Source organism: Mus musculus, chromosome 14 (assembly GCF_000001635.26).
Source record: "Mus musculus strain C57BL/6J chromosome 14, GRCm38.p6 C57BL/6J".
Taxonomy (NCBI): domain Eukaryota; kingdom Metazoa; phylum Chordata; class Mammalia; order Rodentia; family Muridae; genus Mus; species Mus musculus.
The window spans coordinates 47,406,615-47,427,029 of NC_000080.6; the positions used below are offsets into that span (position 1 = coordinate 47,406,615).

The window sequence follows — 20,415 nt, forward strand, 5'->3', positions numbered from 1 at the left end:
ATCACAGATGCTGGGATAAAAGCCACCATTTAGGGTTTCTGTTAGGGTGTCTGACATGATGTCTTGCTAGGAAACTGAGATTGGCCACAACCTCGAACCTCATCTTCAGCTTTACCAATGCAATATAGGCCTGTACCAGACAGCCTACCTTTCTAGCTTTAAAAATGCTTATTCTGGGAGCTGGAGAGATGGCTCGGCGGTTAAGAGCACTGACTGCTCTTCCAGAGGTCCTGAGTTCAAATCCCAGCAACCACATGGTGGCTCACAACTGCCTCTGACTCTAGCTCTAGGGAGACCTGAGGCCTCTGGCCTCAACAGGAACCAGCACTGACCCCCCCCCCCCAGAAATACACATAATTAAAAATCATAAACTAATTTCCTAAGACTGCTCAGGCCACAAAGTTATCTCAGCTCCACCCAAAAAAAAAAAAAAAAAACCCAACAAAAAATAAATAAACAAAAGGAAAAAAAAAAAAACAACAAAACAACCAAAGGCTGAGAAGCAGCTCGGGTTCCCAGGGCCCACAGGCAGCTCCCAAGCACCTGGACCTCAGGTTCAGGGGAGCAACGCCCTTCCCCGGCACTGCACACATGTGGTGCACTTACATGCACAAAGGCCAAACATCCATGCACACAAAGTAAAGCTTTCCAACGGTAAATAAATTAGGTAAATATTAGTTACAGGTTATAAGTAAGTCGCTTACTAAATACAAAAATCACTAGCAATGGTGCCTCGTCTACAAATCCATGATGGCCAGGGCTACACAGGAAAACCCTATACCCTACACATTTATGATGAAGGCAATTCACAGAAAATCCAATCTTATTGTGGGCTTCTGAAGAAGTTTTCTCAACAATTGTTTTACGATTTATAGTTAGCATACTTTACTAGCTAAACACAGTGCAGGAAAAAAACAACCCAGAAATGTAAGAAAGGCATTTGTTACCCCTTTTAGGGAGGTACTTACTACTGGGACTATTTGTGTACTAGCATTTGTGTCTGTGTAAAAACTGTATCTTACACTTCTGGTCTTAACTGGTTCCAATCACAATTGGGTGTCAGGAAAGCGTTGGCACTTCTAGGGCTCAGGGGAGCCACCTGGTAGCTCTTCAGACCACACGGGGGCTGGAAGACACAGTGCTTGGGGGCAAAGGACTTCCTTTCCTTCCCTTGGGCAGGGGCTGTTGCAGGCAAGCTTTCCACTTCTCGGAAGACTCCGAGCGGACCCATTTCACTTGTTTCCCTGGTCTGCGAATCCAAATGCTTTTCGTCCCGCTCAACTTTGGAAGGAATAACCTGGGTAGAGGCAAGCAGAACAGAGCTGGAGTTCCTTCCTCTCCCAGGAAGGCATCCAACCATTAACAAGGAACACAAATAACAAGAGCAAAAAAGCAAGTTAGACAATGTGATGGCTGTGCCAGCTGGAATTCAACAGGATTCAACGTTTGCCCACACCGAAAGTGGTCCAGCCTGGGCACCTTAATGAAAAGGCTAAAGTGAGCCGAGCTCAGGCAGCCATTGCTGTTTCCTCATGACCAGCTCTCCCAAGATTCCACAGCTATGATGGACTACACCCTTGAACTGTGACAAACCCCGTACCCCTTAAGCAGGGATTTTACCACAGCAAGAGGAAAAGTTCCTACGAGAGCATCTACGTACACAATTTGAAACAAAATTGGAAACACTTAAAAATGTAAAGAGGAGGGCTCGGGAGCTGGCTCCGTACTTGGGGGAATCGCTGGTCTTTGGAGACGCAGCGCGGAGTCCCAACGCTTGCCAGGCAGCTCACCACTGCCTCCAACTCCTACTCTCTCTCTCTCTCTAAAAAATGCACACTTGAAATCAGAAGGTTAGCTATACTAAACCGATGCTATCATTCAGAGCCAGTCTTTGTTAAACTACACCTTGTAGATATTATAACAAATAAAAATGTTAAAACTAAAATGGAAAAATCCAACTAACAAAATAAGGTTTTTTAACAAAATCACACGGATTATCTCAAGGCTTCGAGAATGAGAAACCTAGCAATTATTGACCGACTCAATTCTAGAGGACCAACCACTTTGTAGAAAAATGCCCTTGGGTTGTGGGAGCTGGAGCAATGGCTCTGTGGTTAAGAGCACTGGCTGACTTTTCCAGGACCCAGAGATTCCTAGCACACACATGGAGGCTCACGACCAAAAACTTGCATTCCAGGGACCTGACTTCCTCTTCTGGCTCCTCAGGCATCAAGGGCATGGGTGGTACAGTCTCATATGCAAGCAAAATGCCCATACACATAAAATAATTAAAAATAAATAACTTAAAAATAGTTTTAGGTTGTTAAAAAGAGAACAGTGGTTCTCAGTGTGACATGTTGAGATCAACCAACACGATACAAAGCATATTCTTCCAAGATAATTTAGTTGCTACTTGATAGACACTTTTAAAAAGTTCTTTGACTTTATTAATGAGCCCTAAATTCAAATCAAGGTATTTCACCCTGGATAAGAATCTCAAAGGTCAATGTGTCAGTGAAAGTAAAAACTAATACCAACATTTAGAGGAATAATAGCTTTTTAAAAACACATTTATTTTACTGGCATGTGTGTGTGTGTGTTTAGGGAGTGCACACCATGCCACAGATGGAGGTTAGAACACAATTTCCAAGTGTTGGTTTTCCTCTTCCACCTTGTGGGATCTGGGACTCGAACTTGGGCCATCAGGTTTGACGGCAAGCACCGTCACCCACTGGTCTCAGGAAACAAATCTTAACTCTTAGTAACTCTTCCTTTAAGACCCAGTTGGCTTAGAAAGACTCACTCTCCATTTCTCTCCTTGGAGGATTTCTTTTTTTTTTTGTTTTTTTAAAACAGGGTTTCTCTGTGTAGTCCTGGCTGTCCTGGAACTCACTTTGTAGACCAGGCTGGCCTCGAACTCAGAAATCCGCCTGCCTCTGCCTCCTGAGTGCGCCACAAATATAAATATAAATTTGCTCTTCAAAGAGTCTCTAGACACCTTACCAAAGTGTGAGCTTTTGCTTTCCTTAAAAGGTTAAAGTTATAGCAGAAGCCAAGGAACTCAAAACAGTTTCTTTTGTTTTTCTTTTAAACTTCTATGTGTGGAGGTCAAAGGCCAAGCTGCAGGAGTTGGGGATCCCATTCCCCTCACTGTGGGTTCTGGGGATTAAGTGAAGATCAGCAGGTTCAGCAGCAAACACCTGCTGAGCCATTTTGCAGGCCTGGTCCTGTTTTTTGAGGACCTCATTCTAGCTGTTGTCAGAAACCCTGGCTTACTGAAATCTTAACAGTTCTAGGAAATTCTACGTTAGAGATGGAAAAATAAACTCAAATTACACGTCGTGTCCCATCCACATCATACAACTAGTTGGAAGCACAGACCATACCTTGGTATATGGAAAATCCAAGCTCTCACCCTACAAACTGGCTCTTGCAAACCTGCCTGTCTCTCTGCTGTGCTGCTCAGGAGTCCCCATTTCCTTTGCTAATCAGATTGCACTTTCTCTACTTAGAACTCTGAGAGTCAGGCGCCCAAGCACCCACGTCAGTAACTCCTGGGATGCTGCCTTCGTGCCCATGGCTCTGGTATGTCTGTGGTTAGTTCTCGGAAGCAGCCTGCGTGCTTCACTTCAGCCTTCCGAATGGAGCATCGTGATGTCGCAGCACTGGGCAATGACAGAAGCTGTACTCTACCTTGTCCGGCTTGCCTTCTGGTTTTTTGGCAGGTCTCCCTCCACTTGGTCTCATTCTTTCTGATCCTTTCTCTAAAACACAAAATAAAGTAGCATACACTTTATAACATTCAATGCTACCAAGTAAAGTACCAGATAATCTGGCAAAGTCTGAAAGAAGACAAAGACAGGGACGTGTGTCTTCACCTTTTATGACTGCAAGTCACACTAGAAAGAGACCAAAACAAATGAACCTTCTTGTTAAATACAAACCATCTTTTCATAATAAAAATTGTTTCCTTTCTCTTTTTTTCTGATCGCCAAACATATACTTACTATAAAAAAGAAAACACATCTTACTGCCAACACTAAACCAACCAACCAACCTAAACAGACAGACAGAGGCACATGCCTCTAACTCCAGCACTTCCTCGGAAGCCTGTGCAGGCTAGCCTCAGCTACAGGGTGAGCCCTTGTCCCAAAGGAACCAGTCTCAGAGCTGGAGTGATGGTTCCTGTTAAGAGCAGGGACTGCTCTTCCAGAGGCTGAGTCCCAGCACCCACATGGAGGTTTACAACCATCTATAACTCCAGTTCCAGAAGATCAGATGCCCTCTTCTGGCTGCCATGGGCACCACTCACGTGCACACAGACACACATGCAGGTAAAACCCATATACATAAAGTAAAACTAAATCTCAAAAGCCAGCCAGAAAGAAACCAACAAGAGCCTGGTGCAGTAGTTCAGCTGGCAAAGTGCTTACTGTAGGCAAGGACCAGAGTCTAGGTCCCAGGACTCCTGTAAAAGTGGTAAGCTACAGCGTTCATCTGCAGCTAGTGCTAGGGAAGCGAAGACTGGATCCCTGGGGCTTGATGGCCGGCCAGTCTAGCTGCACTCTTAAGCTCCAGGTTGAGACTATACCTCCAAAAGCAAGGTGAAGGAAGAGTAACAGAGGAAGATGCCCACTGTCGACCTATGCCCCCCCCCCACACACACACGGCCCTCACTCATGAGTCCATTAGCTTCATACTTCAGCATGTATTTCCGTTACTTTTTATATTATTAACACACTATATTTCAGGGTCACGAGCCTTTCACTTCCTTAGTCTTTATAAACCGCATTACTGTACATGTGCATGCAGATAACAATCTCTTCTTACCATTCGTGGCTCTTGTGACTGGCTTTCTTGTAGTGGATGACACTGTTCGGGCCATCAGCTTGGCCCTCTGAGTAGCCGCTGATTCAGTCCCTTTCCCTGACGTGAACAGCACAGGCTGCATAACTGGGGAAAATCATCTCATCAGATGCCTCCTGTCATTCAAGTGTCATTCCTAGGGCAGCACCAACCCCATCACTGTTACTAACAGTCCTACCTTTTCTCTCTCTGTCTAATGGTTGTTTTTCAGAAGTTTGTCTTTGGTCACTCTGGGTTGCTTTAGGAACATTCCTGCTACCAATCTGTGAAGAGATCAGAAACTTTGCCATTTGACTGCATAATAAATCAAAGCACACTTTTAACTTATTAATTCATCAATGCGAGACCAGCTTCAACCAGCAGGGAGTTTCAGCAGAACCTGGGCTACTCGTGACCCTGTCTCAAAAACATAAGCCAGGAAGGCGTGATGCCACATGCCATCAATCCCAGCACCCAGGAAACAGAGGCAGGCAGGTTTGTCTAAAGTCCAGGCCGTCAGAGCACCAAAGTGACACCCTGCCTCAAAACACAAAAAACATAAAAAAATTTTTTTCCTTATATGCTCACTGGAGAATTCTGAAAATACTAATAAAAACATTAACTGAGGCTTTCTTGCCCGGAAATCAGGCCTCGTGTTGTGAGGCTGGCCTCAAACTCCCGTACTTAAGCTATCACCCTGCCTCAGCACATGGGTAGCTGTGCAGTCAGGCCCTGGGCACCACGGTCTAGTTATGTGCTCGGTGTTATAGAACAGGCCTAACGAGCACAGATCCTGGCCTCTCTAATTCTCAACGCTGCTGGAGGAAAAGAAAAAAATCAATAGCAAAAAGCCCTCAATTTACCTTTCTCCTAGGGACGAGTTTTTTCCTGGGCTTCATCCACTTCCTTTAAGACTACACCCTACATATGGGCATCTCGATAAGGTTTCCTTGACTGCTCCAATTAAAATGTTACTCAGTGCCTATGCGTACTGTAACCTCCCATTCTATATATGCCTCAATTTTACTCCTAGGCCCAAACTAAGATCCACAAAGCCTCAGCATTTTGATCAGTACTGTATGTAGCTCAGTGGCTAGAGAAGCCACAGGAACATGGCAGTGACTCCAATCTGTTAAAAACAAAACTTAGGTTCCTTACTCGATGAAATTTCGTCACTGCTTTTCCCAGTATCGCACTTCATTCTCTCCCGGGCCTTCCCCTATTGGTGTATTAGAGAAGTCAGAACTATATCTTACCCCTACTCTATGCTTTCCGCACAGGCACAGACTCCTGGGGCAGGTCACACAGGAAGTGTTTTTGCAAAGAATGCTGTGAGAACCTCCTTGGCATCTGGCCACAACTGCTCTAAGCCATCCCTAATCTTCCTTCATACCTTCAAGTCCGATAAATACATCACTATGCTTGCACCTGGTCTCAGGCTTTAAATGGAATTATACACTTTGAGGGGGGAAAAGTACAATGCCTCCTTCAGTAGCAATTATCTATACACAATGATACCTTAGTCTGCTCCATATATTCTTTGGTCTTTGATCTTGTAATCCGTCCAGTATGTGGAAAAGCCTTTAAACAGCCAAAAGAAGGTCAATTAAACAAACAAACAAACAAACAAACAAACATAAAACATACTGGCAAAATTTATTCCATGTCTCAGTTTAAAATTTAAATTTTATCCTTGCCTTAGTCAGGGTTTCTATTCCTGCACAAACATCATAACCAAGAAGCAAGTTGGGAAGGAAAGGGTTTATTCAGCTTACACTTCCATATTGCTGTTCATCACCAAAGGAAGTCAGGACTGGAACTCAAGCAGGTCAGGAAGCAGGAGCTGATGCAGAGGCCATGGAGGGATGTTCTTTATTGGCTTGCTCAGCTTGCTTTCTTATAGAACCCAAGACTACCAGCCCAGGGATGGTACCACCCACAAACGGGCCTTTCCCCGCTTAATCATAAATTGAGAAAATGCCCCACAGCTGGATCTCATGGAGGCATTTCCTCACCTGAAGCTCCTTTCTCTGTGATAACTCCAGCTGTGTCAAGTTGACACAAAACTAGCCAGTACAATCCTTAAAAATCTATGGTATGCTGATAAGTTAAATATCGATTTTTTTTTTTTAGTTCCAGAGTTAAAAGAATTGTTTGTCTATTTCAAGTTAAAATCATAAACGGACCTTTTCTGGCTCAGCTTTCGCACCCCTCTGGTCTGTGACAAGAAAGCCAGGCGCAGCGGGTCTATAGAGACCCACTTTGAACACTCCACGTTTGGCTTTCTCTCGCTGTTCTTTCAGTTTTTGAAGTTGTTTTTCTTCCTTGTACTTCTGGAGGAGCTGCTTCCGTTGGTCACTCAGGACCATTTTTACTGACCCTAAGGGGAGGAAGGTGTCAAACAACAGCTCATCAAACATTTCAGACAAAATAGCACATCAACTTTCTAACGGCACACTATGTCTAACCTCACCTGCTAATAAATGCTCTCTAATACAGTGATTTTGAGTTCTAGTCATGCTGAAATTATATTATGCATGACTTCATCCGCTCAATTTTTTTAAGAAATATTGATATATTGGTTACTTTAGGCTAAATCAAAGAACTTTACGAAGGGTCGTCGGGTTTGCCTTTTCCTGTATGCAACAAGCTTGAAAAACTCTGTGTCTTGAGATATAGCTACCATCCATCACTCGAGAGGCTGAAGCAGGAGGAATCCAGGTTTTCTTGGCCAACCTGGTATTAGCAACGCCAGGCCAGACAGAGCTATCTATTGAGACCTGATCGCCAAGTCCAGAAGGTTCTTTTGAGAGTTGGGAGTACAGTTCAATGGTCAGGCGCTTGCTGAGTTGCCTGGCATGAGTGAGGTCCTGAGTCCAATCCCTAACACCCTGCATATAAAACAGTAACAAAGCCATTCTTGGGGACGATGTCACTCACACACAAAGCCCAACATGACAGCCTTCCTTACTGGGGCTGCAAGGATCTGAGCAACCCCATAGCTTTACCTCTGGGGCCCAAATGTATCTCTTGGAAACAGAGCTGGGACTTAGACCCTCACAAGCTTTTGGACCTTTGGACTAAGAGACATTAGACCCTGGGCCTTTCTTCAGACTTCATTCTCTTTCTGAAGGGAATCCCTCACCTCCAACATACATCTTATAAGCTTTTCTGTGATTGGCTCTTGCATTAGTTTGGTTCTTAGGCCTCAATGGGATCTTGTTTTTTACTTAGTTCAAGTTTTTCACTTATTCCTAACCTCCATGTTTTTTTATTGGGTAGAACTCACATCTCAGGGTTTCATTAGACTCAAGCTCAACCTCTGAAGTAAGACTATGTCCTGGACGATATTTCCTCTCTTCTGAACCCATTCATTCCTCCACATGCCTCCCTTTTTGAGCCAACATCTTACTAGCTAGCCCTGACTGGCTTTAACTTGCTTCTGCCTCCAGAGGACTGGAATTAAAGGCATCAGCCACCATGTCTGGCCCTCAATTACTTTATCATCTCTCCTTACACGCCTAATAGGCATCATAACTTCAATGTGTCCAGCAGCAGGCTGTATTTATATATTTGTCCGTACAAATACATACATGCATATGTACATGATAAAAAAAAAGGGGGCAGACTTACTAATTTGAGAGGGGGGGTTGAAAATGTATTAAAAAAATGTAAAATTTTAACACGTCCAAAATTGAACTCTTAATTTTTAAAAATCCCTTCCCTAAAGCTACTGTTGTCTTCTACAATATTGACTGTATATTTTAGCTGTGCTCAGAGCAAAAAACAGTCGTTCTTTCAGAACTCTTTGATTCCTGACCCTTTTCCTGCCAACTCCCTAGACAGGCTGTGGTTTCCCCTCTCCAAACAGACTAGCACACTATTCACGTCAGGTCAGGAGACACAAAACCCTGCAGCTGTTCTGTCCAGTTCTTGTCCCTCACGCTTCTTCATAGTCACTAGAATGATAAATCTGGAAGAAAGCTGGCCTTGGTGGTACAGACTACAATCTTTCGGCCCGATACCACCTGTTACAAAAGCAGGTTCAATGCACTGGGTGTGCATGCCACATGGATTCTAAAAAGAAATATAAAACAAAATATCTAGGGCCAGGAAGAGAGCGCAGTGATTAGTGTGCTCCCTAAGCAATCTTAACAACAAGAGTTTGATCGCTGGAGCCAACATAATGGTGGAGGGAGCGACACTCCAATTGTCCCCAGACCTCCACACGCTCACCGGGGAACCTGTGCTCCCATGCACCATCCCCTCCAATGAGTGTAAAAAGAAAAAAAAATCCTAAGAACACAGTCATCCTGTATTACTGCCATTCAGTTCTAATACTTGCTAACTAAAGAGAACCAACCCAGGCTCCCGGTTAGAGGGAAGCCGCTCCTCAGCTCCACCCTCTAACTCCTTGGGCCAGCTAGACACTATTCTCACGGTTGTGATCTTTTCCTGAGACTATTCTATTCTGTTTACTCAGTTCTTTCTTTCCTTGTGGCCCCAAACCACTTCGGGCAAAGTTTAAGAATGATCTCTTTTCTCTCGGCGACTGGTGAAATCTTTGTATTTCAAAGGTTCTCAGCGAGTTATTTAGAACAATTTCCTTTAATCAGTTCAGCCCTTTAAATTCCCTCCCAGGTTTCTCTTTTCCTATTTATCTGCATGTGGTGTGCCAAGGGGATGTATGCACACCTTACCCATGCAGGAGCCGGCAAAGTCGGATCCTCAGAAACCTGAGTTACAGACGAACCACCATGCTAGGAACTGACCCCAGGTCCTCTGCAAGAACAGTGAACACTCTCAACTGCTGAGCCATCTCTCCAGACCCCTTGCGTCTCAAAAGTACTTACAGTTACAAAAGACCCTTCCTTACTTGTTTTGGAGCTGGCCTTCTCTGGAGAGAGGTCTTGCGATGTCTCGTGTATATTACCAAGCTCTCGCCCTTCCAGTGGAATGTTGACGTCCTTCAAACCGAAGTGTCTGTTTCGCTCATACACCCTGTGTCTGTTCTCCTTCTGAGACAGAGACTTTCTATGAGCCAAGTTGGTTCTAACCATCTCAGTGCTCGAGTCTTTCCGAAACCGACTGGCAAAACGTGACACCAGCATCCTGCCAAAGAGGAGAAACAGACACCAACATAAATGGATTTTCATTTTATTATTTAAAAAAAGTAAAATAAAATCTCAGGTCAGGCTGTGGCAGGCAGAAGGCTCAAGCGAGCAAATCATGTGAGCTTTGCATAGCCTGGGCTAAAGAGTAAAACATTCTCTCAAAGAGATAAATTAGTAAACTAATAAAAATGATCAAGACTTCAATCTATCTCCTACACCACTCTGCACTTCCTTGAAATGAAAATATTAAAACTCACAATGGAAAAAATATGAGTAGATATGAAAGTAGAAAAGTCATCACAGATGAGATACCACGGCCTATTTGGGGGTTATGAGTAGGAAGTAAGTAAGGTCTGAAACCCACCTAGACCCTTCATCGCAGCATCACCCTACTGTGATGAACACACTCCTGTGACTTTAACACCTGGCTAAAGCTGGCCTGATAAATACTGTGCAACCACAGTCGGAAAACCAAAACAAGAGGGCCTGCTCATGGTCAGTCGGTCTCAGCTCCAAAGGAGGCTGGTGGGAGCTATGTGAAACCTTGTTTTAATCCTCTCCCCACCAAAAGAAAAAAAGGAAAAGAGAGAAAGTGTCAAACACAACTACTAGAGAAAGAGTTTAAGCAAAACTTGTTAACACGGTTGTCTTAGACAGGGTGTCAATTGCTGCAACAAAACACCATGACCTAAAAGCAAGTTGGGGAGGAAAGGGCTTATTCAGCTCACACTTCCACTTTGCTATTCATCATCAAAGGAAGTCAGGACTGGAACTCAAGCAAGGCTGGAACCTGGAGGCAGGAGCTGGTGCTGAGGCCACAGAGTGACCCTTCTTACTGGCTTGCTTCACTTTCTTACAGAACCAAGGATTGCAGCCCAGGGATGGCTGCCACCCACAAGATGCTGGGCCCTTCCCCATTAATCATTAACTGAGAAAATGCCTTACAGCTGGACCTCATGTCGTCATTTCCTCAACTGAGGTCCTTCTTCTCTAATGGCTTGTGTCATGGTGATGGTCAAGTGGACCTCTCAGGTCAGCTCCCCTGCCTGTGCACTCATCTTAAGATTCTCCGTCTAATACTTACAGCAGGTTAGAGAGAAATGACAGCGTCTTCAGGAAAAGCAGAATCCACTGACACTTGTGGGCTATTTTGGGAGGTTACTAGCATACAGGTCGGGTAGAGTCTCATCTCTAATACGCTGTCAATGCTTTAGGATAATCTACATTTTTCATGCCAATTTTTTCCAAAGGTTTTTTTTCTTGTTGTTTATGTGTATGTCTATTTCTGTGTTGGGGTGGATGCATACTGGTGTCCAGTAGAGGGTGTCGGACCTCTTGACGCTGGAGCTACAAGGAGTTTGTGACCTGCCCTACGTGGGATGCTGGGAAGCTAACTCTGCAAACAAGTGCTCCTTCCTAACTGTTGAGCCATCTCACCTAGGCCATTTTTAAATTTTTTCGGGACAGTCTCGTCCCAGGCCATTCTCGAGCTGGTATGCAGCCACGGAGGACCTTGAACTCTTGATCCCACTTACCTGAAGCAGTTTCTGGATCCACAACAATGTCGCAACACAGAAAACTCCACCGATCCGCAGAAGGAACTCCCGGACCGACCCTTCACGGAACTGAAATTTCCCGCTGCCAGCCGCTGATTGGAGGGACTTTTGCCAACACTTCCGGAAGCTCCCGCCCCTTCCCCTCGAACGAGGCTTGCGATAGGTTGGTTCTGTGCGACATTTAAATTGTTTGGAAGGCAAAGGGTTGGGAGCGGGAGGGCGAGGGGGAGGAGGGAGGCGGTAAACCCGCTAGGCGTGGCAGCGACACACTATAAACTCAGTGGGGCGGGCCGCACTTGTTGGCTCTTCAGGCCGGTTTTCTTCTTTCCTTTTAAACGTGTTTGTTTGTTTGTTTGTTTGTTTTGGTTTTTAAGACAAGGTCTCACTATGTCTGGGAACTCACTATGTAGACAAGGCTGGCCTCGAACTCACCGAGATGCTCCTGCCTGTCACTGAGTGCTGCTGGGATTACGGGCTGAGCATCCACGCTAAAAAAAGGCAAAGGTTTTAAGTTAAACGAGATCATTTATTCCATTTCTCCTTCTTTTCTAAGGCAAAATTAACGTCTGCCTTAGAAATCAACTGAGATTTCTAACAGACACATAAACGAAGGCACACATCCCATGAGATATCAAGAAAACAAAAACGCCTGGGCCAGGACAGCTGTGCTGACCATGTGTTTGTAGACTGATCGGTATCCAGTAGACACCGGGAAGATAAATTAGGAAAGAGTTTGTAAGTTTGGCTTTTGCTTTTTCCCTGCCAACATCTTGGGAAAGAGGACCAGCTGCCTGCAGCTCTATAGCAGCACTGAGACCTCTGGGACATACAAAGAGAAAGATGAAGATAGGTAACTGACATAATATTCATGGTTATGTTAGATCTGATGGGGGAAAGAAACACCAATTTCGCGAGTGGCTGATTAAAGCAAGCTATATCTGATTAAAGCAAACTGGCCAGCCAGCTGCGGTCTCCCAAAGTGGAGATTTCAGAGAGCAGCCCCTCACTGGCTTTTGAGGTTCTTTTTATGGGAATGGGTCAGGGTTGCTAAAAAAAAAAAAAAAAAAAAAAAAAAAAGAGCCGTTGGAGATAACTGACTCTTAGTGCCTTTAGCATCTGGGCCAGCGGGAGAGTGAGCCACTCGGGGTTCAAGGCTACCTATGGGGTAGATAAATGCAAGAACACAGCATGTGGAAGGGGAGTCATCACAGGTGTTCAGGAACTTAACAAGGCAAAGGGGTGGGCGTACATCATGGGGTCACAAGTTCAGCATAGGTTGAAAAACATGGTTTGCAGGAAACAAACCTGTTCTTGTAAGGTGTTAAAAGACACCTTAAGACGTAGTAACAGTGTGTGACAATGTGGTTCCTGTTTGGGTTTCACTGTTGTTTTAAAATAGCTGAGACTGGGGGCTGGAGAGTTGCTTGGCAGTTGAGAGCACTTTCTTGCCCTGGCAGAAAACCCAGGCACCCACGTGGTGGCTCACAACTCTCTGTAACTCCAGTTCTAAAAGATCCATCACATTCTGACCTCTGTGGGCAAAACACTCATAGGCAGAAAACAAAATAAATCTTAACCCACCACCACCACCCAGGGACCCAAAACTGAGTCTCTATTGGCCTCGGCTACTTGAGGGGAGTGAATCGGGAGGAGTGGGTGGCACCGATCCCGGGCGGCGGCCGTGCTTCACAGGTTTGTAGGTGATGGAGAACTCGCCCAGGTAGTGGCCTATCATCTCTGGTTTGAGCTCCACCTAGTTGAAGGTCTTGCCATTGTACACGCCCACCATGCTGCCCACCATTTTGGGCAGGATGATCATGTCCCCTCAGGTTTGTCTTCACCACCTCGGGCTTCTCCATAGGTGGCGCCTCCTTCTTGGCCTTTCTCAAGGGCTTGAGCAGTTAGTTCTGCTTCCGCCGCAGGCCAAGGTTCAGGCGCCGCCTCTGGCGGGTGCTGTACAACTGCATCAGCTGCTCATAGGTCATATCGAGGTCCACGCCACCGCCACCGTAGGTGAACTTGCAGAAGGTCCACTTCTTCTGCTGCTCCACTTCGGCCATCTCGGCAGTTACTCCGAAAAACCAAAATAAACCTTAAAACATTCAATAAGTAAGCTTAAAAAAAGGAAAATGCGGAGACTATACTGTATATGAATTTAATCCCATCAGTCTGGAGTTTGTGGTCTACGCCAGCCTGCTAGACAGAGAGTTCGGGACAGTGAGATCCTATCTCAATCAAAACAAAACTGTTAGGAACGCAAGTGGAAACATTTTGTGTAACTTAAAATCCATCTGTGTGACTTGGAATATAATACCTGTAAGATAGGAACTTGGCAGAGGAAGCTCTGATCTGAGCTCCTCCTCAGGACCAAGCTCCATGTGTCAGTAGACCCAGAGGTGTGGTTTCAGACCCCAGGACAAGGGGCTGAGGTGCATATTTTACTTGTCAGGTGGACCTGGCCTCCGGGTTCCCCCAGCATCCCTCAGTTCCCTACCTGGCATACCCTGCCCCCCACCCTGACCATTCCAGCCCAGAGGCTGGGCTGCCTTTCCCCCAGAGGCTCCTCCCTATATAATCCAGAGATTGTGTCTCCCTCTCCCTTCCCTCTCTTCTTCTCCTCTCTCTGCCTGTGCACACCCTTTCTCACCCCCTACTTCCTTCTCTCTCCTCAGAGTGATTTCCCTGGTCCTTGAGGCCAGTGAACTCGTCTGAGAGCAGCTTACCAATAAACCTGCATTTAATATAACCTAATCTGGTGTGAATCTGCTCACTTCACTGTCAGAGAAATAATTTATCACCAGCCACATGGCAGGTCAGGTAGGAGCCAAGCCCAAGGCAGACCTCAATATGTAATGATCCAACCCCAAGATGGCATTGATACATTAGTAAACCACCAGGTCCTGAGTTCAAATCCCAGCAACCACAAGGTGGCTCACAACCATCTGCAATGTGATCGGATGCCCTCTTCTGGTGTGTCTGAAGACAGCTACAGTGTACTTACAGATAATAAATAAATCTTTTAAAAAGAAAAAAGAAAAAAAGAAATGGTCTCTAGGATCTTGTGGCTTTTCCAGCATCTACATTGATACCCATGGGCGAGAGGACTTGAGATTGGCTCATGTGTGGCTTGGGTTTTGGCGACCTCCAGACTTCCACTCCTGATACAGTCCCTGGTTGCTCTCCTGCAAATGCTTGCCGCTGGCCTATGCTCTCATTGACCTTCTGGTCCGCCATTAGTGCCTTCCTCCCAGCCTGGAAAGACTTCATGGCTGACACGGCAGAGCCAGCAAAGCTCCCAGAGCATCCTTCCCAGAGCAGATTCCCCAGTGGGAGCCTGCAGCATGTCCTGCCCAAGTTCTCAGCTTGATGAGATGTCTGCTTAGCCTCTGTATTAGCATGGAATCATAGGGATGTTTGCATGACTAAATGAGCATATTTGTATAGAGGAACTTTAGTCCAGCAAAATGGCTGCTCTGGCAAAGAATTATATCCAAAGATCTTGTAGATCTGTGTGATCCAATTGGAATACAGACACACTTTTTATCCCAGGAGAGGAGAGAGGCATTCAATCTTTGAGAAAAATGTAATAGAACAAGGGGGCAATTTTATAGCCCCAGCTAGCAGAACTTGGCAGCTTTGGCCATGTGGCTCTTGTTAGCAGTCTGTCTAAGCCCCGCCCCACAGTTACCTGGCAACAGCCAGGTATGTCTGACTCACTATAAAAGGGGCTGCCTGCCCCCTCTTTGCTCTCTTGGTGTCTTGTTTCTCTCTTGCTCTTCCCTTACTTCCCTTCCCCCCCTCTCTCCACGTGCTCATGGCTGGCCTCTTCTCTCTCTCTCTCTCTCTCTCTCTCTCTCTCTCTCTCTCTCTCTCTCCCTCCCTCCCTCCCTCCCTCCCTCCCTCCCTCCCTCCCTCCCCTTTCTCTGCCTCTATTACCCTCTTGACTCCCCTCCCCATGCCCTGAATAAACTCTATTCTATACTATACCATCGTGTGGCTGGTCCCTCAGGGGGAAGGGATGCCTTGGCATGGACCTGCTGAGACATCCCCTTCCCCCATACCTCATCACACCTCCCTTGAACACCCCCCCCACCCCCTTTTCATCTTTTTATAAACACATCACCTCTGGCTCTAGAGTCAAGAATAGAAGGGGTTACTGGGACAATTGATGCTGGTGAGCTGGAGCTAAGAAATTAGCGGTGATTAAGAGGAGGCCAGCATCACTGAGGTGACGTCTGGGAAGTGTTTTCTGAGAGCACAGAGAACCTGTGTTCTAGAGGTAGCCATGGCAATGGCGGCAGACTTGGTAGTGTGTAAGTCACCCAAGGAGATTGATTTTAAAGGCATGAAGGGGGTCATGGAGAACAGCTGAGGCTTGGCACTGTCAGAGGCCAAGAGAGAAGCCAGTTTGAATCAGTCAGCTTGGAGAGGAGTTTGAGCCAGAACAGCTAAGTTGAACCAGCCAGGCAGACGTTGTTGGGGTTGGTCTGGTGCTGCTGTGTACTGTATCCCAAGGTCTGATTACCCCAAGATGAGCTAATTCCCACCTACCTACGCCAGCTTTTGTTGTGTAAACCTTGCCCCCACCCCCAAGCTATCCCTGATTGGTTAATAAAGATGCCTACAGCCTGGCCTGGGCAGAAGAGAAGTAGGTGAAGCTTCAGGAGGCAAAAATGACATTCAAGTCAAAACCACTCGGTAGCCGGTGTTGGTTAAACTTCAAGAGTTGTTTATTTCAGGGCGTCTTTAAACGCAGCACAGTCTGGTAAAACTTCTTAGGAAGTCAGCTCAGTCCCATGTGCACAGCAAAGCACACCTAATCTCTCTGAGAAAGAAAACAAGCTGAATACAGATCAGACGTGGCTGCATCCAAGTGCTTTATAAGTGTATGTGACACCTTCCGTACAGACAGATTGACTGAGAAACAAGTTTATGACAATGGGTCCGGAGGAGGGTCCCATCCAAGAAGTCTTCAGCCACACACACTGCCCAACAGTCAGCAGGCTAGAAAGTACACCCACTCCAGCCTTCTGGGCAGAAAGAAGACAGAACAGCCAAGCGTGCCTAACATTCCAGGTTAGTGCATGTCTGTGAGCACAGACACCCCCATGCCCCTTACAGTGTTCTGACTTCCATGTGTATACCACGGCATGCACACACCCATATTTCCACACCACATAGGCACACACACACATACACAGATGGGAAATTCTTAAAAATGTGTTGTCGGGTATCCACCATAGAAGACTATTCAGACATGGTTTAAGCCAATAAAAAGTCTTTAATCCCAGTGTAGCACCGACCCTTTCTCAGGTTGAGTTTTTAAGGACAAAACACAGATCCTAGGTTGACTTCCTTCAGTTGCCACGAACAGTTAGTCAGAAACAGAGCTACAGAAGCCAAAAATCAAGGTTAGTACATTTAGCAACTTTCCCAGAACTATGAACTTTGATGGATTAAGGGATTAAGTCTTTGTTTTCCTTTGGCTGGTGGTGCTATCTATTTTCCTAGTTTTACAGCCTGAATGGTACTTCCATCATGGAGTCAGTTGTGCTAAGGCCTGGGAGACTCTAAAGATCTAGGGGTCTGTTACAAATGTAATAAAAAAAAAATGTAAAAAAAAAAAGTAATAAAAATGGCTCAAATAACGGGATTGATTTTTGACTAAATACTTTCCTTTTTTATTAATTTTTTGTTATTAACAAGTTATATATATATGACGAAATTGTTTTAAACAGCAAGGAGTTTTTCTGTTTGTGTATATTTGCTTGCTCATTCTTTCTGTGTTTGGTTGCAAACGTGCCATGGTGTACACGTGGAAGGTGGAGGACAGCTTCCAGGTGTGAGTTTTCCTTCACGCTGTGCTGTCCAAGGATTGAACTGTGGCCCCTGGGCTTGGCATCAGGTGCCTCTAGCCACTGTGCAATCTCACTGAGCCCAGGGTTGTTTTGTTGTTGTTGTTTCTGGTTTTTGTTTTTTGTTTTTTGGGTTTTGTTGTTGTTGCTTACATATTTTTAGTTGTTTATGATACAGAAAGATTTAGAAGTGAATTTTTAATTAAAATTTTAAAAAATATTTATTTATTTATTATATTAAGTACACTGCTGCTGTCTTCAGACACTCCAGAAGAGGGAGTCAGATTTCGTTACAGATGGTTGTGAGCCACCATGTGGTTGCTGGGATTTGAACTCAGGACCTTTGGAAGAGCAGTCAGTGCTCTTAACCGCTGAGCCATCTCTCCAGTCCTAGAAGTGAATTTTAAAAGTGAAAGCTTAGTGCCCCTGGGTATATTTTAATGAGTTCTTCATTAACTATATCTTATGAATATTAATGAATCTGTGTGTTAAAAATAGCCTTATTTATTTTTAATTAATCTAATTTTGTTAGTAAAGTGTTACATTCATATAATATAAAAATTAGAATAAAACAAGCCTAATATGGAAAAATTAAATCTTCCTACTTTGCCTGATTGTTTCTCCCAGTCTGTAATTCATTTCCATAAGTAACTTTGGTGATAGTTTCTGCTTTAAGTTAATATATTCCTGGTCTTCAAGTTTTATCAGATATACATAGAATCAATTGATTTTTCTCCTTGAACACTTAAGGTTTTATTACAATCTATATTCCTCCACCTCTAAATGCATGCTTGCTCTCTTTCTCTTCTTTCTCTCTTTTGTTCTTTCTCTTTCTTTCTTTCTTTCTTTCTTTCTCTCTTTCTTCCCCTATTCACTTATGAAGCAGAGTTTCACTATTTAACCCCAAGCTACCCTGGAGTTCATGAGCCTCCTCTCTGTCTTCTGAATGCTAAGGCTATGTACTATAGTGTACCTCCTTTGTGTTTTTATACTGGTATTTAAATTTTAAGATATTCTAATGGTTGCTTCATTTAAATAATATATTAGGGTTCTTATGAGGAACAGAAATTATAGAATGAACTTATAAAGGGTATTTTTTTTCAAATGGCTTATAGGCTGTGTTCCAGTTAGTCCAACAATGGTTGTCTACAAATGGAAGGGCCAAGAATCCTTGTTGAGTCTATGAAGCTGAGTGTCTCAGCTGGTCTTCAATGTATGGCAGAATCCTGAAGAAGTAAGCTCTAATGCCAGTGAAAGAATGGACTTGCTAGTTAGAGTGAAGCAAGCAGGCAAAGAACACAAGCTTTCTTCTTCCGTGTTCCTGATATAGGCTGCCAGCAAAGCCGTGATCCAGATTAAAGGTGGATCTTCTCACCTCAAAAGATCTGGATTCCCACTTCAAATGATTTAATTAAGAAAAAGAAAAACCCCTCACAGGTGTGCCCAGCCTTTGGATTTTAGTTAACACCAGATGTAGTCAAGTTGACAGCCAAGAATAGCTATCATAAACAGCGTGCTTAAGTGTCTAAATCTTGGCTTACAGAGTTTAGTATAGATTAGCTACGATAAAAAGAAGTGCTACACTTTTCTTTCTATCCACTCTCCATTTTTCTTAGCTATCATTTGCATTGCTAGGACTAAAACCACCGAGAACATCTAAAGAGAGGAGAGATCCGTTCTGGTTCACAGTCTGCAGTGTCACAGTCCATTGCCACTTGGCCCCGTGTGCTTGGGCAGCACACCCTGGGAGCAGCAATGTGTCCTGTCACAAGTGTGTGTGTTTAGGGGAATATGTCTGGAATGTCTGGTGAAGCCAGCTCTTCACCTCACATGAGCTAGGAAGCAGAGAGAAATTGGTAACATAAAATGAGGCTGGGGTGGCCGGGCAGTGGTGGCACATGCCTTTAATCCCAGCACTTGGGAGGCAGAGGCAGGCAGATTTCTGAGTTTGAGGCCAGCCTGGTCTACAAAGTGAGTTCCAGGACAGCCAGGACTATACAGAGAAACCCTGTCTTGAAAAAAAAAAAAAATGAGGCTGGGGCAAGATCCAGCCTCCATGACACACTAACCTTCTTCCAAGTAGGCCCAAGACCGTCTTCTTCCATTATGTCCCAATAGTGCCTTTATATCATGAATCCCTCAAGAGCTTAGAATTAATCCATCAATGAGACCAGAATCCTCAGATCTAATTGTCTATGGAAACTCCTGGGACCATACCTTAGGGTGTTCTCCTCACATGCAGGCCTTCTGTCTTGTCTTCTTTTCTCTCTTTTCAATGGTGTTTATATATTTATTTTTTATGAGTGTGTTCGCATAGTTGTGCTGCTGCACACATAAGAAGGTCAGAGAACAACCTCCAGGAATTGGTTCTCACCTTCTGTCATAGAGTTCTGGGGACTGAATTCAGGTCACTGGGCTTGGTAGCAGGCACCTTTGCCCACAGAGACATTTTGCTGCCCTACAAATTATTTCTTCTTTCTGTTCTCCCCTTCCTCCCTCCCCACTCCCTTTCTTCTTTTCTTTGTCTTTTTCTTCCTTTCCTTCCTTTTTCCCTCGCTCTCTCCCTCTCTTTTCCTTCCTTTCTTTTCTTTTTTTTTCTTTTTCCTTTTCTTTTCTTTTCTTTTCTTTTTTTTTGGATAAGGTCTCTCTCTTTGACTCTGTAGCTCGGGCTGATCTGGAACTCATTGTGTAGCCCAGGCTGGCTCCGAGTTCTTTGGCACCCTTCTTCCCTTGGCCTCCTGACTCCTGGGTAAACCACCCAGGCCTGTTTAATGTAGTCTGGCTTATAATGAGGATTACCCACCTTAGTTACAGCACCATGAGTCTGAATAATATTTTATGGTAGTAGTTCGTACTTATTTTAATTTGACTTAAATTTCCCTTTACTATTTTTCCATTCAAGAAAATAACAAGCTTCAGGTTTTCTCACCTCACGGAGGTATAATATAAGGATGAAAGTATGATTATCAGATAAGATTTCATTTGCGGTACACCTTGCTCAGTGGGAAGTTCAGGGTTTGAGGGTATTCCCATGGAAACACAGGC

The 20,415-nt window shown here is 44.7% G+C and overlaps 1 protein-coding gene and 1 pseudogene across 4 annotated transcripts in view; both read right to left on the minus strand.

Moving 5' to 3' along the window:
• Positions 1–11,793, minus strand: part of Dlgap5 (DLG associated protein 5) — a 30,629-nt gene extending 18,836 nt beyond the window's left edge. For 2 of the 4 annotated variants that reach the window (XM_006518833.2, XM_006518834.2), the window contains exons 1-8: positions 11,495–11,596; positions 9,722–9,957; positions 7,032–7,225; positions 6,364–6,426; positions 5,045–5,129; positions 4,831–4,953; positions 3,694–3,764; positions 1,023–1,297 (exon numbers count right to left, since the gene is read on the minus strand). In XM_006518833.2, the coding sequence (XP_006518896.1) occupies positions 1,023–1,297; positions 3,694–3,764; positions 4,831–4,953; positions 5,045–5,129; positions 6,364–6,426; positions 7,032–7,225; positions 9,722–9,956 (1,046 nt within the window). In that variant the 5' untranslated portion in view covers position 9,957; positions 11,495–11,596. Of the gene's footprint in view, positions 1–1,022; positions 1,298–3,693; positions 3,765–4,830; positions 4,954–5,044; positions 5,130–6,363; positions 6,427–7,031; positions 7,226–9,721; positions 9,958–11,494 lie in introns of all 4 variants that reach the window. The other 2 variants (NM_144553.2, XM_006518835.4) reach the window with 2 other exon arrangements.
• On the minus strand, positions 13,106–13,595 carry Gm8353 (predicted gene 8353; annotated as a pseudogene).